At 47.5% G+C, this 21110-nt stretch overlaps 1 protein-coding gene across 2 annotated transcripts in view; it reads left to right on the forward strand.

Annotated features, from left to right (window-relative positions):
• Positions 1-19563, forward strand: part of LOC140728890 (uncharacterized) — a 96510-nt gene extending 76947 nt beyond the window's left edge. For both annotated transcript variants that reach the window (XM_073047967.1, XM_073047968.1), the window contains 5 exons: positions 4915-4967; positions 14483-14560; positions 15668-15745; positions 15832-15861; positions 19034-19563. In XM_073047967.1, the coding sequence (XP_072904068.1) occupies positions 4915-4967; positions 14483-14560; positions 15668-15745; positions 15832-15861; positions 19034-19068 (274 nt within the window). In that variant the 3' untranslated portion in view covers positions 19069-19563. The remainder of the gene's footprint in view (positions 1-4914; positions 4968-14482; positions 14561-15667; positions 15746-15831; positions 15862-19033) is intronic.
• Positions 19564-21110: the final 1547 nt, after the last annotated feature.

Genomic DNA, 21110 nt, shown 5'->3' on the forward strand with positions numbered 1-21110 from the left:
ACACGTTATACAGTAGAAACACCGGCCCTTCAGCCCAACTCCATGCCTGCCCCCTTAACCCTCGTTATCAATGTGCCTTCCAAATGCCTCTTAAATGATGTAACTGTAGGTCTCTCTGCAGCTCGTTCCACACCCACCACCCTCTGTGTGGAAAACACCGCCCTTCAGTTTCCTTTTAAACCTTTCCCCTTTGACCTTTAACCTTACACACCGCAGTAGCATGGTCGCAGTGCTTTACAGTGCCAGTGGTGAGATCTGGGTTCGATTCCAGCTGTCGCCTGTAAGGAGTTTGTGTGTTACCCCTGTGACTGTGCGGGTTTCCAGTGAAGTCTCTGGTTTCCTCCCACATTCCAAAGACATTTGGGTCGGGCTTAGTGAGTTCTGGACATGCTGTGTTGGTGCTGGAAGCGTGACAATACTTGCAGGCTGCCCCCCGCACAGTCCTCGCTGATTTGCAAACGACACTGTATAAGCTGGGGTGCCAACAGCTTCTGCACAGCACTGAATGTGTCAACGTGGAGCGGACAGCGAGCTTGTAAATCTGGCAGGAGCAATGTTGGGAATGGCAAGAGTGGAGTGCTGTGGGAGGGGTGCGGGACAGGTGGCAGAGAAGGTGTGCCGGGGGTGGGGGTGGTGTGGGTGATGTCACACCAGGCCTGAGGATTAGTCAATGACATTTGATTCCAAACACTTGGTTTGTTGATCATTACAGAATGTCTCACTGGCGCTTTCTGCTCCCTCTCTCTCTTCCCCTTTTCCCAACCGTGATTCCCCTCTCCCTGCCCCCTTCCCACTCTCAGTCCACAATAGAGACCCGTATCAGAATCAGGTTTATCATTGCTCACATACATCATGAAATTTGTTTTTTTTAATGGCTGCAGTGCATAAAATTACTACAGCCCTGTGCAAAGGTCTTAGGCGCACTGTCTATATACTGTGTGTGTCTCAGCTTTTCCGCCAGTACTGTATACCCTCCAGTTTTAAACCCCCTACCCTGGGGGAAAGATCATCTTATCTCTGTGAAGTCCCCTCAGTCTCCTACGTTCAGGTACAATAGACCCAGCTTGTCCAGTCTCCCCTTATAACCAGTCCCAGTACCATCCACACTTTTGCATTCTGTCACTGACGTCCCTCCTATCCAGGGTGACGAGATCTGTACGCAGTACTCCAAATGCAGTCCGGTATGGCCGATGTACAAGGTAGTCCGTGATGGAGTCAAACGTGCCAAGTGATGTCTTCACTGCCCTGACTGCTTGTGTCTCCACTTTCAGGGAACAATGTACCTGTACCCCTCAGTCTCTCTTCTGCAACTCTCTCCTGAGCCCTACCATTCACTCTGTTAGCGATCCACCATGAAGGACCCATCACCCAGGACATGCCCTCTTCTCATTGCTACCGTCAGGGAGGAGGCACAGGAACCCGAAGACACACTCAATGTTTCAGGACAACTTCTTCCCCTCCACCATTAGATTTCTGACTGGTCCACAAACCCACGAACACTACCTCACTATTTTTGCTCTCTTTTCACAATATTTATTTTTAAATATATTTCTTTTTGTAATTTCTAGATTTTTGATGCATTGCACTTCACTGCTGCCACAAAACAACAAATTTCACAACATATGTCAGAGATATTGAACCTGATTCTGAATTCTTGCCTTGGTTTGTCATAAACTCACAGAGCACGACACACAGAAACAGGCCCTTTGGCCCATCTAGTCCATGCCAAACTGTTATTCTGTCTATTCCCATCAACCTGCACTGGATCAAAGCCATCTATATCCCTCTACCCCTCCCATCTGTATACTTACCTAAACTTTAAATGTTCAAATGTTAATTTTATTATCATAGTATGTATGCAGAATGCAACTCTGAGATTTGCCTTTTCCAGATAGCCATGAAATATAGAAAACCATAGAAACAGTTGAAAGAAAATATATCAAATCCCCCCCCTACATGAAAACAAAGATAAACAAAAACTTGCAAACTCCAAACCCCTCCCTCGCACAAAAACTAACAGATCCCCCACACGGAGAACCAGCAACAAGAACATCAAACCCAAACCCCGAGCCTGCCAATCGGCAACAAGAGAGAATGGATACGAACACAGAAAAAACACATCGAACCGAAAGAGGCCAACGTGAACTACAGTCCAATCTATAAATCTCAGAATTTCAATGCCACCTCTGAGAGCATCCCCTCCGAGGACAGTGACTCGAACCAGTGACCCCTCCAAGGGCAGTGACTCGAACCAGTGACCCCTCCAAGGGCAGTGACTTAAACCAGTGACCCCTCTGAGGACAGTGACTCGAACCAGTGACCCCTCCAAGGGCAGTGACTCGAACCAGTGACCCCTCCAAGGGCAGTGACTCGAACCAGTGACCCCTCCAAGGACAGTGACTCGAACCAGTGACCCCTCCAAGGGCAGTGACTTAAACCAGTGACCCCTCTGAGGACAGTGACTCGAACCAGTGACCCCTCTGAGTGCAGTGACTCAACCCAGTGACCCCTCCGAGGACAGTGACTCGAACCAGTGACCCCCCGGAGGGCAGTGACTCGAACCAGTGGTCCCTCCGAGTGCAGTGACGCGAACCAGTGGCCCCTCCAAGGACAGTGACTCAAACCAGTGGTCTCTCCGAGGACAGTGACTCAAACCAGTAACCCCTCCGAGGACAGTGACTCGAATCAGTGACCCCTCTGAGGGCAGTGACTCCAACCAGTGACCCCCCGGAGGGCAGTGACTCGAACCAGTGGTCCCTCCGAGTGCAGTGACTCGAACCAGTGGTCCCTCCGAGGACAGTAACTCAAACCAGTGGTCCCTCCGAGTGCAGTGACTCGAACCAGTGGCCCCTCCGAGGACTGTGACTCAAACCAGTGGCCCCTCCGTGGACAGTGACTCGAACCAGTGACCCCTCCGAGGGCAGTGACTCCAACCAGTGACCCCCCGGAGGGCAGTGACTCGAACCAGTGGTCTCTCCGAGGACAGTGACTCAAACCAGTGACCCCTCTGAGGGCAGTGACTCGAACCAGTGACCCCTCCGAGGACAGTGACTCCAACCAGTGACCCCCCGGAGGGCAGTGACTCGAACCAGTGGCCCCTCCGAGGACAGTGACTCAAACCAGTGGCCCCTCGGAGGACAGTGACTCAAACCAGTGGTCCCTCCGAGGACAGTGACTCGAACCAGTGACCCCTCTGAGGGCAGTGACTCAAACCAGTGACCCCCCGGAGGGCAGTGACTCGAACCAGTGACCCCTCCAAGGGCAGTGACTCAAACCAGTGACCCCTCTGAGGACAGTGACTCGAACCAGTGACCCCTCCGAGGACAGTGACTCGAACCAGTGACCCCTCCGAGGGCAGTGACTCAAACCAGTGACCCCTCCGAGGGCAGTGACTCGAACCAGTGACCCCTCTGAGGGCAGTGACTCGAACCAGTGACCCCCCGGAGGGCAGTGACTCGAACCAGTGACCCCTCCAAGGGCAGTGACTCAAACCAGTGACCCCTCTGAGGACAGTGACTCGAACCAGTGACCCCTCCGAGGGCAGTGACTCGAACCAGTGACCCCTCTGAGGGCAGTGACTCGAACCAGTGACCCCCCTGAGGGCAGTGACTCGAACCAGTGGCCCCTCCAAGGGCAGTGACTCGAACCAGTGACCCCTCTGAGGACAGTGACTCAAACCAGTGACCCCTCCGAGGGCAGTGACTCGAACCAGTGACCCCTCTGAGAGCAGTGACTCGAACCAGTGGCCCCTCCAAGGGCAGTGACTCAAACCAGTGACCCCTCTGAGGGCAGTGACTCGAACCAGTGACCCCTCCAAGGACAGACTCGAACCAGTGACCCCTCCAAGGGCAGTGACTCAAACCAGTGACCCCTCTGAGGACAGTGACTCGAACCAGTGGTCCCACCGAGTGCAGCAACTCAAACCAGTGACTTGAACTTCTCTTAAATTTTAAACTGGAACTGCTGGCAGATCATTCCACCCTCTCACCACTCTGAGAGAAGAAGTTCCCCTTCATGTTCCCTTTAAATATTTCACCTTTCACCCTTAACCCATGACCTCCAGCTCTCGTCTCACCCATCCTCAGTGAAACAAGCCTGCTTGCATTAACCCTATCTATACCCCTCATAATTTGTATATCTCTGTCAAATCTCCTGTCATTCTGCTACACTCCAGGGAATATCATCCTCACCTATTCATCCTATTACTGTCGTTCAGGTCCTCAAGTCCCAACAATATCTTTGTAAATTTTCTCTGCACTCTTTGAATCTTATTGGCATACTTCCTGTAGGTTGGTGACCAGAACGGTACACAATATACCAAATTAGCCCTCACCAACATCTTATACAACTTCAACATAACAGCCCATCTCCTGCACGCAATACTCTGAATAATCAGGGCCAGTGTGCCAAAAGCTTGCTTTATTTTAATTGTCTCTCTTTATCTATCTCATATCTATCTATATGTTTATATACATAGAAATATATAATTTATTTATTTCAAGACAATACAGCCATTGTTGGTAGAATCTCAGGTGGTGACGAGTGGGCGTACAGGAGTGAGATATTCCAACCAGTGGAGTGGTGCCTCAGCAATAATCTGGCACTGAATGTCAGTAAGACAAAAGAGCTGATTGTGGACTTCAGGAAGGGTAAGACGAAGGAACACATACCAATCCTCATAGAGGGATCAGAAGTGGAGAGAGTGAGCAGCTTCAAGTTCCTGGGTGTCAAGATCTCTGAGGATCTAACCTGGTCCCAACATATTGATGCAGTTATCACCATGTAACCATATAACAACTACAGCACAGAAACAGGCCATCTAGACCTTCTTGGCCCACTGGGTCAGTTGTAATCTTGGATAACCACAACTGGAAACATGCTGTGATTTCATGATATTGGTTCTTTTCTCGACAGGAATGTTCCACGTTCGACCCGATCGGAGCAGGAACAGAAGCCGCCTCAGTCAGGTACTGAGCTGACAGCGCGAGGGGGTGAACCAGTCACGGCTCCCAGGGGAACGATCAATAACAAATCTAGAACAGGCAGGGAGCTCCATCAGCCGAGGAAAGAGCAGAGCAGCTTCGGATTCACTGAAACGTACAACAATGCAGCACAGAACAGGCCCTTCAGCCCACCATGTCATGCTGACCCTTCAATCTACTCTAAGATCAATCCAACCTTTCCCTCCCACACAGCCCCCCATTTTTCTATCATCCATGTGCCTATCCAAGAGTCTCTTCAATGTCTGTTACGTATCTGCCTCTGCCACCAGCCCTGGCAGCATATTCCACACACCCACCACTCTCTGTGTGAGAATCCCTTCTCGGACATTCACCCCAATGTATTTCTCCAATCACATTAAAATGTATGCCCCTCGTATTAGCCATTTCCACCTCTGGATGACCACACAATCTTATCATCTCATCAAGACATCTCTCATCCTCCTTCACTCCAAAGAGAAACCCCTAAGTTGCTCAAACAATCCTCATAAGACATTCTCTCTAATCCAGGCAGCATCCTGGTAAATCTCCACTGCATCCTCTCTAAAGTTTCCACATCCTTCCTATAATGAGGCAACCAGAACTGAACACATTACTCCGAGTGTGGTCTAAGCAGGGTTTTATAGAGCTGTAACACTACCTCACAGGTCTTGAACTCAGTCCTCCGACTAATGTAGCCAAACCACCATATGCCTTCTTAACAACTTTCAGGGGATATTTGCGTGGAGTTCTGCACAGGAACTTTCCAATGAGACGGGAAGGATGGTAGGGTACAGGAACCGTGGTGTACAAAGGCTGTTGTAAATTTAGTAAGAAGAAAAGAAAAGCTTACGAAAGGTTCAATAAACTAGATAATGAATAGAGATCTAGAAGATTATAAGGCTAGCAGGAGTGAGCTTAAGAATGAAGTTAGGAGAGCCAGAAGGGGCCAGGAGAAGGCCTTGGTGGACAGGATTAAAGAAACCCCCAAGGTATTCCACAAGTATGTGAAGGGCAAGAGGATAAGATGGAGAGAATAGGACCAATCAAGTGTGACAGTGATAAAGTGTGTATTGAACTGGAGGAGATAGCAGAGATACTTAATGAGAACTTTGCTTCAGTATTCACTACGGAAAAGGGTCTTGGCGATTGTAGGGATGACTGACAGCAGACTGAAAAGCTTGAGCATATAGATATTAAGAAAGAAGATGCGCTGGAGCTTTAGGAAAGCATCAAGTATGATAAATCAAGTTGGAGATGTACCCCAGGCTACTGTTGGAGGTGAGGGAGGAGATTGCTGAGCCTCTGGCGATGATCTTTGCATCAACAATGAGGAAGGGAGAGGTTCCGGAGGATTGGAGGGTTGCGGATGTTGTTCCTTTATTCAAGAAAGAGAGTAGAGATAGCCCAGGAAATTATAGACCAGTGAATCTTATTTCAGTGGTTGGTAAGTTGATTGAAAAGATCCTAAGAGGCAAGATTTATGAATATTTGGAGAGGCGTAATATGATTAGGAGTAGTCAGCATGGCTTTGTCAAAGGCAGGTCGTGCCTTACGAGCCTGATGAATTTTTTGAGGATGTGATTAAACACATTGATGAAGGAAGAACAGTAGATGTAGTGTATATGGATTTCAGCAAGGCATTTGACAGGGTACCCCATGCAAGGCTTATTGAGAGAGTAAGGAGACATGGGATGCAAGAGGACATTGCTTTGTGGATCCAGAACTGGCTTGCCTACAGAAGGCAAAGAGTGGATGTAGACAGATCATATTCTGCATGGAGACCGGTCACCCATGGAGTGCCTCAGGGATCTGTCCTGGGACCCTTAGTCTTCGTGATTTTTATAAATGACGTGGATGAGTAAGTGGAGGGATGGGTTGGTAAATTTGCTGATGACACAAAGATTGGGGGCGTTGTGGATAGTGTGGAGGGCTGTCAGAGGTTACAGCGGGACATCGATAGGATGCAAAACTGAGCTGAGAAGTGGCAGATGGAGTTCAACCCAGATAAGTGTGAGGTGATTCATTTTGGTAGGTCGAATATGATGGCAGAATATAGTATTAATGATAAGACTTTAGGTAGTGTAGAGGATCAGAAGGATCTTGAGGTCTGAGTCCATAGGACACTCAAAGCAGCTGCGCAGGTTGACTCTGTGGTTAAGAAGGCATACGGTGCATTGGCCTTCATCAATTGTGGGATTGAGTTTAGGAGTCGAGACGTAATGTTGCAGCTATATAGGACCCTGATCAGACCCCACTCTGAGTACCGTGCTCAGTTCTGGTTGCCTCACTACAGGAAGGATGTGGAAACCATAGAAAGGGTGCAGAAGAGATTTACAAGGATGTTGCCTGGATTGGGGAGCATGCCTTATGAGAATAGTTTGAGTGAACTCGGCCTTTTCTCCTTGGAGCAACGGAGGATGATAGGTGACCTGACTGAGGTGTATAAGATGATGAGAGGCATTGACTGTGTGGATATTCAGAGGCTTTTTCCCAGTGCTGAAATGGCTAACATGAGTGGGCACAGTTTTTAGGTGCATGGAAATAGGTACAGAGGAGATGTCAGGGGTAAGTTTTTTTACGCAGAGGGTGGTGAGTGTGTGGAATGGAATGCTGGCGATGGCAGTGGAGTTGGATACAATAGGGTCTTTTAAGAAACTCCTCAATAGGTACATGGAGCTTAGCAAAATAGAGGGCTATGGGTAACCCTCGGTAATTTCTAAAGTAAGGACATGTTTGGCACACCTTTGTGGGCCGAAGGGCCTGTATTGTGCTGTAGAGTTTCTATGTTTCTAACTTAACCACTTAACCACCATAAGCTATAGGAGCACAAGTAGGCCATTTGGCCCATCAAGTCTGCTCTGCCATTCAATCATGGGCTGATCCAATTCTTCCAGTCATCCCCACTCCCCTGCCTTCTCCCCCATTCCGTTTGATGCCCTGGCTAATCACTAACCTATCTATCTCTGTCTTAAATACACCCAACAACTTGGCTTCCACACCTGACTGTGGTAACAAATACCACAGATTTACCACCCTCTGACTAAAGTAATTTCTCCTCAACTCTGTTCTAAATGGACGTCCTTCATTCCTGAAGTTGTGCTCTCTTGTCCTGGACTCCCCTACCATGGGAAATAACTTTGCCATATCTAATCTGTTCAGGCCTTTTGACATTCGGAATGTTTCTGTGAGATCCCCCTCATTCTCCTGAACTCGAGGGAATACAGCCCAAGAGCTGCCAGACATTCCTCATACGGTAACCCTCTCATTCCCTTGCATTCCCATTCTGATGCTCTCAGGAGAGTGAGAGTAATGGATATAAGAATGTCTCTCTCTCTGAAGGGTGACTGCGATCTGCTGTCCCTTCTGATCAGAATGCACACTAGACTCAGTAGACGATTGACAGTTGAGCGTCAATAACTTTTCGAGGCTGCCTGTCAGTGGGAAGTAACCATCATTTGAAAGCCACCAGGAGTCTGACTGTCTCGTTGTCACGGTGAGCACCGGCACAATTCAACCCAGGAGTGGAGGAACGGCAGACTCCATCATTGTGAGTGATGACGACAACTGAACACAGGAGCAGAGAAACTTTGGACTCCGTCATGGTGAGCACTGACGACAACTGAACCCAGGAGTGAGCGAATGGCAGACTCTGTCACAGTGAGTGCTGACGATGACTCAACCCAGGAGTGGAGGAACAGCAGATTCTGTCATGGTGAACACTGACGACAACTGAACACCGGAGTGGAGGAACGGCAGATTCTGTCACAGTGAACGCCGGTATGACTGAACCCAGGTGCTCCCATGAAGAGACGGAAACAAGGGATTAGTCATAGGAATACCAACAGAGTATCAGTGAGACGATCGAGCGACACTGTGAGACTAATCATTCTCCACAAACACAAGCACTCCACTCAGCACTAAATGAGAGTCCCCTTTCAATAATCATGGAAAGCAGAAAACCCGTGCCAGTCACAATTAACTTGACCAGATTAAACAGAAAACACAAGGCCAAGGTAACATGTCTGAATGACTGGCGTCCTATTGCACTCACCTCAGTAATAAGCAAATGCTTTGAGAGGCTGGTCAAGGACAACATTTGCAGCATGCTACCACCCACACTGGACCCCCTACGATTCACCCACCGACACAACCAATCAACTGATGATTCAATAGCCACAGCTCTACACACCATCCTTACACATCTGGAGAAGAAGGATGCTTATGTGAGAATGCTGTTCTTGGATTACAGTTCAGCATTCAACACCAGAATCCCGCCCCCCCACCACCAGGCTCGACAAGGAGCCTAGAGACCTCGGCCTTCACCCTGCCTTGTGCAGCTGGATCCTGGACTTCCTGTCAGATTCCCAGCTGGTGATAAGAGTGGGCTCCCTCACCTCCACCCCTCTGACCCTCAACACAGGTGCCCCTCAGGGCTGTGTACTACGTCCCCTCCTTTACTCTCTGTGTACCCATGACTGTGTCGCCACCCACAGCTCCAATCTGTAATTAATTTTGCTGACAACACTACACTGATCATCTCAAATAATAACGAGGCAGCCTACAGAGAGGAAGTCACCACCCTGACACAGAGGTGTCAAGAAAACAACCTCTCCCTCAACGTCGCAAAAACAAAGGAGCTGGTTGTGGATCACAGGAGGAATGGAGACAGGCTCAACCCTATTGACATCAATGGATCTGGGGTTGAGAGAGTGAACAGCTTTAAGTTCCTCGGCATAAACGTCACTGAGGATCTCAAGTTGTCTGTACATACTGGCTGTGTGGTGAAAAAGGCACAACAGTGCCTCTTTCACCTCAGACAGATGAAGAAGTTTGGTATGGGCCCCCAAATCCTAAGAGCTTTCTATAGGGGCACAACTGAGAGCATCCTGACTGGCCGCATCATTGCCTGGTATGAGAACTGTACTTCCCTCAATCGCAGGACTGCAGAGAGTGGTGCGGACAGCCCAGCAGATATGTAGATATGAACTTCCTACTATTCAGGACATTTACAAAGACAGGTGTGTAAAAAGGGCCCGAAGGATCATTGGAGACCTGAGTCATCCCAACCACAAACTGTTCAAGCTGCTACCATCCAGGAAATGGTACCGCAGCATTAAAGCCAGGACGAACAGGCTCCAGGACAGCTTCTTCCACCAGCCATCAGACTGATTAATTCATGCTGATACAATTGTATTTCTATATGATATTGACCGTCCGCTCTACTTACTATTTCTTATAAATTGCACATTTTGATGGAGACGTAACATAAAGATTTTTAGTCCTCATGTAATAAAGTCAATTCAGTTAAGGACTCTCATTAAGGCAACAATTAGTAAATACAGGTGCTGAAGAAACCGAGACACCCATCGCTCTACGGCTCCCCACAGAGCTCTGCAGGACAGATTCAGTCGTGTTGCCACTTTGGGACCCTCACACCTCGGGAGGAGGTTACCACAGAGCTCTGCAGGACAGATTCAGTCGTGTTGCCACTTTGGGACCCTCATACCACCGAGCAGGCACACATTCATTATCAAAGTACACATCTGTCACCATATACAACCCTAAGATCCATTTTCCTGCAGGCATACTCAATAAATCAAATAACAATAATAGAATCAATGAAAGACCACACCAACAAGGCAAACAATCAGTGTGTAAAGACAACAGGCTGTACAAATGCAAAATGAAAGAAATAATTATAGTAAATAAATAAGCAATAAGTATCGAGAAAACAAGATGAAGAGTCCTTGAAAGTGAGTCAGTAGATAAGAAACATAGAAAACCTACAGCCAGCACAATACAGGCACTTCGGTCCATAAAGCTGTGCTGAACATGTCCCTACCTTAGAAATTACTAGGCTTCTAACTTTCTAAGCTCCATGTATCTATCCAAAACTCTCTTAAAAGACCCTATCATATCCGCCTCCACCACCGTTGCTGGCAGCCCATTCCACGCACTCACCACTCTCTGAGAAAGAAACTTACTCCTGACATCTCCTCTGTACCTACTCCCCAGCACCTTAAACCTGTGTCTGCTCGTGGCAACCATTTCAGCCCTGGGAAAAAGCCTCTTACTATCCATATGATCAATGCCTCTCATCTTGTACACCTCTATCAGGTCACCTCTCACCCTCATTTGCTCCAAGGAGAAAAGGCTGAGTTCACTCAACCTATTCTCATAAGGCATGCTCCCCAATCCAGGCAACATCCTTGTAAATCTCCTCTGCACCCTTTCCATGGCTTCCACATTCTTCCTGTAGTGTGGTGACCAGAACTGAGCACAGTACTCCAAGTGGGGTCTGACCAGGGTCCTATATAGCTGCAACATTACCTCTCAGCTCCTAAATTCATTTCCACATTTGATGAAGGCCAATACACTGTATGCCTTCTTAACCACAGAGTCAACCTGCGCAGCTGCTTTGAGCGTCCTATGGACTCGCACCCCAAGATCCCTCTGATCCTCCACACTGCCAAAAGTCTTACCACTAATACTATATTCTGCCATCATATTTGACCTACCAAAATGAACTACTTCACACTTATCTGGGTTGAACTTCATCTGCAACTTTGCAGCCCAGTTTTGCGTCCCGCTGTAACCTCTGACAGCCCTCCACACTATTCACAACACCTCCAACCTTTGTGTCATCAGCAAACTTACTAACCCATCCCTCCACATCCTCATCGAGGTTATTTATAAAAATCATGAAGAGTAAGGGTCCCAGAACAGATCCCTGAGGCACTCCACTGGTGACCGACCTCCATACAGAATATGACCAGTGTGCAACCACACTTTGCCTTCTGTGGGCAAACCAGTTCTCGATCCACAAAGCAATGCCTCCTTACTTTCTCAATAAGCCTTGCACGGGGTACCTTATCAAATGCCTTTCTGAAATCCATATACACTACATCTACTGCACTTCCTTCATCAATGTATGTTGTCACATCCTCAAAAAATTCCATCAAGCTCTTAAGACACGGCCTGCCCTTGACAAAGCCATGTGGACTGTTCCTAATCATATTATACCTCTCCAAATGTTCATAAACCACTGAGGTAAGACTCACTGAGGTAGGACACACTGATCTATAATTCCCTGTGCTATCTCTATTCCCTTTCTTGAATAAAGGAACAACATCTGCAACCTTACAATCCTCCAGAACCTCTCCTGTCCCCATTGATGATGCAAAGATCATTGCCAGAGGCTCAGCAATCTCCTCCCTTGTCTCCCACAGTAGCCTTGGGTACATCTCTTCCAGGACCAGCGACTTATCCAACTTGATGCTTTCCAAAAGCTCCAGCACATCCTCTTTCTTAATATCTACATGCTCAAGCTTTTCAGTCTGCTGCAAGTCAGCACTACAATCACCAAGATCCTTTTTCATAGTGAATACTGAAGTAACGTATTAAGTACTCCTGCTATTTCCTGTGATTCCATTCACACTTTCCCACTGTCATGTTTGATAGATCCTATTCTTTCACGTCTTATCCTCTTGCTCTTCACATACTTGTAGAATGCCTTGGGGTTTTCCTTAATTCTGCCCACCTAGGCCATCTCATGGCCCCTTCTGGCTCTCCTAATTTCTTTCTTAAGCTCCTTCCTGTTAGTCTTATAATCTTCTAGATCTCTAACATTACCTAGCTCTTTGAACCTATTGTAAGCTTTTCTTCTTGACTAGATTTATTACAGCCTTTGTACACCATGGTTCATGTACCCTACCATAACTTCCCTGTCTCATTGGAACGTACCTATAGAGAATTCTACACAAATATCCCCTGAACGTTTGCCACATTTCTTCTGTACATTTCCCTAAGAACATTTGTTCCCAATTTAAGCTTCCAAGTTCCTGCCTGCTAGCCTCATATTTTCCATTACTCAAATTAAATGCTTTCCTAACTTGTCTGTTCCTATCCCTCTCCAATGCTATTGTGAAGGAGATAGAATTGTGATCACTATCTCCAAAATGCTCTCCCACTGAGAGATCTGACAGCTGACCAGGTTCATTTCCCAGTACCAGATCAAGTACAGCCCCTCCTCTAGTGTCAAGAAACCTTCCTGAACACACCTAACAAACCCCACCCCATCTAAACACCTTGGTCTACGAGATGCCAATTGATATTTGGGAAATTAAAATCTCCCATCACGACATCTCTGTTCCAGCTGTTACCATCCGGGAATTGGTACCGCAGCATAAAAGCCAGGACCAACAGGCTCTGATACAATTGTGCTTCTTTGTTATATTGACTATTCTGTTGTACATAATATTATTATAAATTACTATAAATTGCTCATTGTTCATTTGGATGGAGACGTAACATAAAGATTTTTACTCATGTATATGAAGGATGTAAGTAATAATGTCAATTCAGTTCAGTTCAATTCAGGAACTCAGCACCTATCTACTCTCCTGTCTGTTACACCACTGAGGTTTCGGGCAGCAATGGCGGTCCTCCATCTCTGGCCTACTTCATCATATCGGTAGCTTTCACAACTGTCAGTCACGCAAGTCCCAAGTAGAGACTCAGAAATACCATCGCACTCAGATGTAGAAGGATTCTTCACTGCTGGTTCCATAACAGATTTGATTGACCAGTCAGGGTTGTTAGCCCTGAGCTGAACCCCAAAACTGGAGAGCCAGTGGACCTCTCTCAGACCGGCCTCTGCCCTTTGACCTGTTTGGCATGGCTGACCCTACCAAGAGCCAAAGCATAAAACCTAAACTCCAGCCAACATAGCTTTCCGAGTCATTGAGGCACACGGGCCTCCGAACCCTATGACAAGGTTGTGATCCTCTTAGAAGAGGCAGCATCTCTGGAGAGGAATAAACGTTTGATGTTTCAGGATGAAACCTTCATTCCCCTCCATAGATGCTGCCTGACCTGCTGAGTTCCTTTAGCATTTGAGTGTGTTACTCTGGAGAGGTTTTAGACTCAGATGTGTAAGGCCTACAGAAACAAACAGCCTGAACATTTCAGCTAATTCACAGGGGAAAAGCAAGTCCCATGGAACGAGGACCCAGAATAAACTCAAAGGGCCAAACTTCCTTCTGTCCTGTGACCATCCTGTGTTTTGTGACAGCACAAGACAACGGCAGTGAGTACGACAGCGTTCTCTTCAATCGCAGTGAGAGAGGTCAACATCAGTGCCTCATTTGCTGAGGAATTTTATCTAATTTGTATTCAGAACTTAACCAGACGATCGACAGAACCTTTCAATTTTCTTAAAGGTGCTGAAACAGATATGAGTCAGTGATTGAGAATATCATATTTACACTCAGTGGCCACTTTATTAGGTACACCTGTACACCTGACTCAGTACTTTGATTTATGAAGGCTATCGTACAAAACTCTTTTGACAACACTGTGTACTGTGGACACCACTCTCCAAGGTCTTGTACAGTCTGTAGGTAGTTTAAAGCTCCATATAAATGTGAGCTGTGAGGTGTTGTAACATTTCTTGCTTTCAGACATTAGTCGATTCGGACTAATCACTCTCCTCCTTACAGAGCAGTCAGATTCCTTCACTTATGCCAGCATTCTGACAGAACCTGGGAAGGCAAGAAAACCTCAAACTGAAGATCAAGGTACAATCTCCATTTACCGTTCATCATTTCTCAGACTGCCTGCTGACCATCGAATATTGAAAACCTAGATAGAGCGGAATTGGAGAGCATGTTTCCGAAAGTGGGGAAGTCTAGGACCAGAGGATACAGCCTCAGAATGGAGGGATGTCGTTATAGAACAGAGATGAGGAGGAATTTCTTTAGCCAAAGGGTGGTGAGGAATTCATTGCCACAGACGGATGTGGAAGCCAAGTTACTGGGTTTATTTAAAGCAGATGTTGATAGGGTCTTAATTAGTGAAAGATTATGGGGAGAAGGCAGGAGAATGGGGTTGAGAGGGAAAATAAATCAACCATGATAGAATGGTGGAGTAGACTCGATGGGCTGAATGGCCTAATTCTGCTCCTGTGTTTTACGGTCTTATGTTTTCTTTTAACATTTTACCTTTACACTTAACCTATGACCTCTAGTTCTAGTCTCATAGAAACATAGAAATCTACAGCACATTACAGGCCCTTCAGCCCACAGTGTTGTGCCGACCATGTAACCTACTCTAGAAACTGCCTAGAATTTCCCTACAGCATACCCTCTATTTTTCTAAGCTCCATGTACCTATCTAAGAGTCTCTTAAAAGACCCTACTGTATCCACCTCTAACACCTTCGCTGGCAGTGCATTCCACACACCCAATGCTTTCTGTCTGTGAAAACTTACCCCTGACATTTCCTCTGTACCTACTTCCAAGCACCTTAGGACTGTGCCCCCTCGGTGGGTTTTCTCACCCAACCTCAGTGGAAAAAGCCTGCTTGCATTTATCTTATTACTACCCCTCATAATTTCCCATCCCTCTATGAAATCTCCCTTCATTCCCCTACACTCCAGGGAATGAAGCCTCAACCTCTTTAATCTTTCCCTATAACTCAGGTCACCAAGTTCTGGCAGAATCCTTGTAAACTTTCTCTGCACTCTGCACTTTCAATCTTATTCATATCTTTTCGGTAGTTAGGTGACCAAATCTGCACACAATACTCCAAACTGGGCCTCACCAATGCCTTATACAGCTTCAACATAACATTGCAACTCCTGACTTTGATTTGCTGTCGATTCAGACGAATCCCTCTCCTTACAGAGCAGCCAGATTCCTGCACTTATGCCACTATTTTGATTAGAGGTGAGAAGGCAAGCAAACCACAAGCTGAAGATCAAGGTACAGTCTCCGCTTACCTTTCACCATTTCTTGGATCACTTTGAGGTCATCCTGCTGACTAACAGAAAGTTCTTCTTCAATTCCAGGTGGGCAGAAGCAGGAAGCTGGACCTCCAGGTGAGGCTTTCTCTCAAGGTATTCTTGAAAATGATCTCCTTCAACTGCTCCATTCACCCGTCCTTTTCATTCACAGGGTGTGTGTCTGGCTGCCGCTGGATCCTGCAGTCCACCTCACTGTGACTGGAGGGAAGGATTGGAGAAGCAGTGAAGAGTGGGAGAAGAGAGGGGAGGGAGAACGAAAGAGAGGGAGAGGGGAAAGGGGAGAGAAGGTGAGGGAGGGGAAAGGTGATAAAAGAGAGAGAGTGAGGACAAGGGGAGAAGGAGAGACAGAAGGGGTGACGGAAAGACAGATGGGGAGTGGGAGAGGGAGAGGGACAAAGAGGGGAAGGGAGATGAAGGGTGAGAGTGGGGTGAATGGAGGGAGAGATGGAGAGGGATAGGTGGGAAGGGGGATAGTTAAGGGAGGGGGAGACAGAGTGAAGAACGGAGGGACAGGGTGAGGGGGAAGGGGGAAATTGAGGGAGGAGGAATGAGGAGGAGGTGTGGGAGATGGAGAAAAGGGGAAGGGGAGGGGGAATAAGGGGAGGGAAGTATACTTTGTATGCTCTTGTTGCACAGGTGAGGACACTAGCTGGGAGACAGTGGTGTACGAGACAGGAATAGGGAATGGTGAGCTGACTGCACAGGCCCTTTGAGTTTCCTGTTCATCAGAGAGGCCTGGCCAGTCTCCGACTCAGATTCATGTATTTATCACCCATACATCGAAACAGACAGTGAGATGTGTCATTTGCGTAAAGAACCAACACAACACAAGGATGTGCCGGGGGCAGCCCACAAGTGTCACCACACATTCTGGCACTAACATCGCACACCCACAATGTTCAGCAGAACAACACAAACAACAAGAGAACAACAACCATGAAAGAAACAAGCACTGCAAACAAGCCCTTTCCTCCCTCTCACCCCGCCCCCCCACACCGTCAGGCTTCCAACCCTGGGATAGACCACCTCCGGGCCTTCAGCTGCCAGTGGGCTCACAGACATCAGGTCTTGGATTTCTAGATATGCCAACCCTGGGCCTTAACTTCTGGGCAGGCCAACTTCAGTCTTCAACCTTCAGTCTTCAATCTTCAGTCATCAATCTTCCAGTATTCACAGAGACCACAAGATATAGGAGTAGAATCAGGCCATTTGGCCCATTGTTTATGCTCCCCCACTTCAGCACAGCTGATCAAACTTTTTTCTTGGCCTCAATCTCCTGCCTTCCACCACCCTCCCCCCATATTCCTTCATGCCTGACCAATCAAAAATCTATCAACCTCTGCCTTGAGGGACCCTGAGCTCCAGGCTCCTAACTTGGGAATCGCAGCAACCTCCAAACGAGAGGTTGAGTGGGGAGGGGAGTGGTGGGTCACTGGCCCTCATGACTCCGATCCAGTGAGACACCAACCTGGGGGACAGAGGGTGGTGGATAGAGAAACTCCTGGCCCAACAGTCGGACATTTTCCTGTGCACAGGAATGCAAGAGGCTACAGAGAGAGTAAATTTATTATGAAAGTACATCTGTGACCACGTATAACCCTGAGGTTCATTTTCTTCAGGCATTCACAGTAAATCCAAAGAAACACGATAGAATCAATGAGAGATTGCACCCAGCAGGATGGACAAACAACCGAAGAGCAAAAGACAATATAATGCAAATAAAAAGGAAAACTAATAAAATAATAAGCAATAAATATCAAGAACATGAGATGAAGAGTTCCTGAAAGTGAGTCCATAGTTTGAAGGAATAGTTCAGCCTGTTCCATCACAGATACAGCTGTCCTCACCAGAGGCAGTGCCTCAGGAATTCCCTTTGGGCCGTAACGTACGTTCCAACCATGAGCCCATTTGCCCGCCCGAGGTCCGAATCCTTTTATTCCCGGGAGGAATCGGAGGTGGGGGATGCCAGAAATCCAGGCCAACACACACAAAAAGCTGGAGCAACTGAAACACTCTGGGCCACACCCCGGTGAATCAGAAACACAGGAGATTCTGCAGATGCTGGAGATCCAGAGCATCACGCACAAAAAGCTGGAGCAACTCAACAGGTCAGGCAGCATCTCTGGAAATGAATACACAGTCGATGTTTCGGGCTGAGACCCTTCATCAAGACTGGCTAGGAAGGGGGATGAAGCCAGAACAAGAAGGGTGGGGAGGGGAGAAGTACAAGCTGGCAGGTGATAGGTGAAGGGCAAGGTGGGTAGGTAGGGGAGAGGGTTGAAGGCAGAAACTAAAACACCACTTTCATACCTGCCTGCACCAGCACCGCAAGCAATGTGTTCCAAGCACCCACCATTCTGTAAAAAAAACCTTGCTTCATATATCTCTTTTAAACCTTTCCCTCTCATCTTCAATCTTTCTCCTCGAGTATTTGACATTTTCAGAGAGAAAGACTGCCTATCTCCCATGTCTATATCGCTCATAATTTTCTGTAAGACATAGAAGCAGAATTAGGCCACTCAGCCCATCAAGTCTGCTCCACCTGCCAGCCATGTCTGATTTGGCTTTTACTTTCCTGAACCCTATTCTTCTGCCTTCTCCCCGTAACCATTAACCACTTTAGTGATCACGGACTTACCAATCTCTGCATTAAACATACCCAGTTTCATGGTCTCCGCAGCCGTCTGTGGCAATGAATTCCACAGATTCACCATCCTGTGGCTAAAGGAATTCCTCCTCATCTCTGATCTAAGGAGACATCTCTGGCCCTCTGGTCCGAGACTCTCCACTATAGGAAACATTAAACGCTCCTCATCTGTTAACTTGGAGGAAAGTGTGAGATATCATAGGGGTGTTATTGCTGTTCACCACACTCTCACTGGGAGCACCTCACTTTCAAACACTCTGCAACTCATGTTCCCAATATCATTTCTTTTTTATTTGCACTGTTTGTCTCCTTTTGGATATTGGATGTTTGATGGTCTCTATGTTGAATTTTTAATAAATTCCATAGTATTTATTTTTTCTCTGTAAATGCACGCAGGAAAGTGAGAACCTGGGATATGAGTTCAGGAAGTGTGTGGTGACAAAAACATTCTTTGATAATAAATTCACCTGGACTTGGACCTTGTCACAGTGACCCTCATCCTGATGGCGTAATTGACCTGCGTCCCTGGATGCTCCTGGGTCTGGTGTCGGGGTAAGCTCCCCTCACTGTCTGAACTAATGTCTGAGTTTTGTGTTTCAGAGGTGATCTATGCGGAGGTGGTGAAGAAACAGTAATCGGCAAGGAGGACTGAACCCAGGAGGAGGAGGCTGCACCATTTCCATCCTCGGTCCAGGAGAGACTGCACTCACTCCTGACATGTCTATGCTTCTGAAATACAGTTGTAACATGCTGTAGGGTTTCACTGATAATGTAATGGTTTCTCTGTAGCAGCAATGTTTGGGTTATGACTAGAGATAATGGTTTGGAATGCTGTTGTTCTTTCTTGTGACTCTGGAAGAGAGATTTTTGTTTTTTTTTTTGCCTGGAAGAGATGAGGAGAGAAGACGCGAATGGAGAGAGTTGGTAGACCGCCGGACGGGGTGGACTTGGAGCGAGTGTCCGAAGGACATCGATGATCGGAGGAGGTCGATGGTGGACAATTGGTTTATCAGTGAGCTCCAACATTGCACAATAGACTGTTTCATAAGATTGGGCCCTTTCCCTTTTTTGTTTTCTTTACTAACCATATAGTCAAAGTAAGAATTATAAAGCTTGACCATTTAATCGCATATTGTGCACTGTTTGTTATTTCAGGGTACTGATTTGTAACAGGGGACACATCACGCAGCATCCTCCCAAACGAGATTTCTTAAGTTTGGCGGGACCGGAGGCTATCACCCCCTATATTTAGCTGCCAGCTGAAGCGAGAGTTACAATTGTGGGTGCTCATCCAGGATAGATTCCGTTGGATGCCGTGTGATTACCCTGAGCGATGAACCAGTGGGGCAAATATTTGTACTCCGGATGAATTGTTCATTCACCTGTTAAGTGCTGTTGAAGTTGCAATGGTGGGCGAAGATTTGATAAAATGGCTGGCGCAGCTCTCGTTTTAATGCAGACCAGCGGTGAGGTAGTGAAGCTGGGGGGGGGGGGGCGGAGATTTCTCTCCTTTCTGACAGGGTTCTCTCCTTTCTGAGGAGTGAGGGGAAAGAGTGGTCGGATTTGGAATGTCTAATTAGTGCGTGTCCCCCGGTGAAGAGTGAGAATTCTGAGGTAGTATCCGCCCTTACTTCTCTGACGAATAAATGGAAAAATTGGATTCAAAGTCCCAACTATGGTGGGCTCCACCTATTCTCTGGAATAACACCCACCCCTAAGGGGGAGGGAGGAGGAGTATGAGACTTGGGCAGAGCGGACCTCTCAGTTGCTAGATGAGTGGCAGTGCTCTGATGACGTAAAGCGACAGAGATAGGTTGAAAGTTTGACTGGGTGGGCGGCTGACATTGTGAGTGCTGTCAGGTTGAAATATCCCGTAGCGACAGCTGTCAATTTTCTGCAAGCACTGGACAATGCTTTTGGCCCGACTAGAAGCCCAGTGGAGCTCATGGTGGGGTTTCAGAACATGCGTCAGGAGAAGGGGGAGAAGCTTTCTGCTTTTATTTTTTGGCTAGAGAGGCAGCTAAATTGCTTGCAGTGCAGAGGGGTCATTCAGGCGGCTGAGGTGGATCAGTTAAGAATGGACCAGATAGCCAGGGGCGCCCAATCCCATGACCGTATTGCGTGGGGTCTCCGACTCCCCATCTTTTGTTGAGCTGATCAGAGAGGTACTGGAAGAGGAGAACACAGTGGAGACGTGGGAGGACTCTGTCAGCAGGGTACAGTCCTCAGTAGTAGTCCCCTGTGGTGAAGTGACCACAAATAGCCTACTCCGGAGAGCGGTAGAGGAGATTGTGGCAGAGTTGAGAATGGAGATACGTCGGCTGCTAACAGCGGGTGTGACCCCCTCCAAATGATGGAGCTGATGGGGGGGTGCGGATTCCCCAAGGGGATGAACAATGTGGAGGGCTGCTGGAACAGGTGTCAAGCCAGAAGGAGAGGAAGCCCCCGGGTATCTCAGCAGGGAGAGTCGTTGGGAAAACCTAGAGGAGACCCAGTGAGGGAATGGCCTGGTGTCTCTGGGGGAACACATTCCCAGCAATGTACCAAGGAACCCCCGAAAGCGAAAGGCCCAATTCCTGAGGGGTGACTGGGTCCATGCTCCAGTGTGTCGATTCGAATAGAGGGTATTTATGCTAAAGCCATACTCTACACTGGGTCGCAGGTCACGTTGTTGTAC

The sequence above is a fragment of the Hemitrygon akajei genome, chromosome 6, assembly GCF_048418815.1.
Source record: "Hemitrygon akajei chromosome 6, sHemAka1.3, whole genome shotgun sequence".
In the NCBI taxonomy this organism is placed as follows: Eukaryota; Metazoa; Chordata; class Chondrichthyes; order Myliobatiformes; family Dasyatidae; genus Hemitrygon; species Hemitrygon akajei.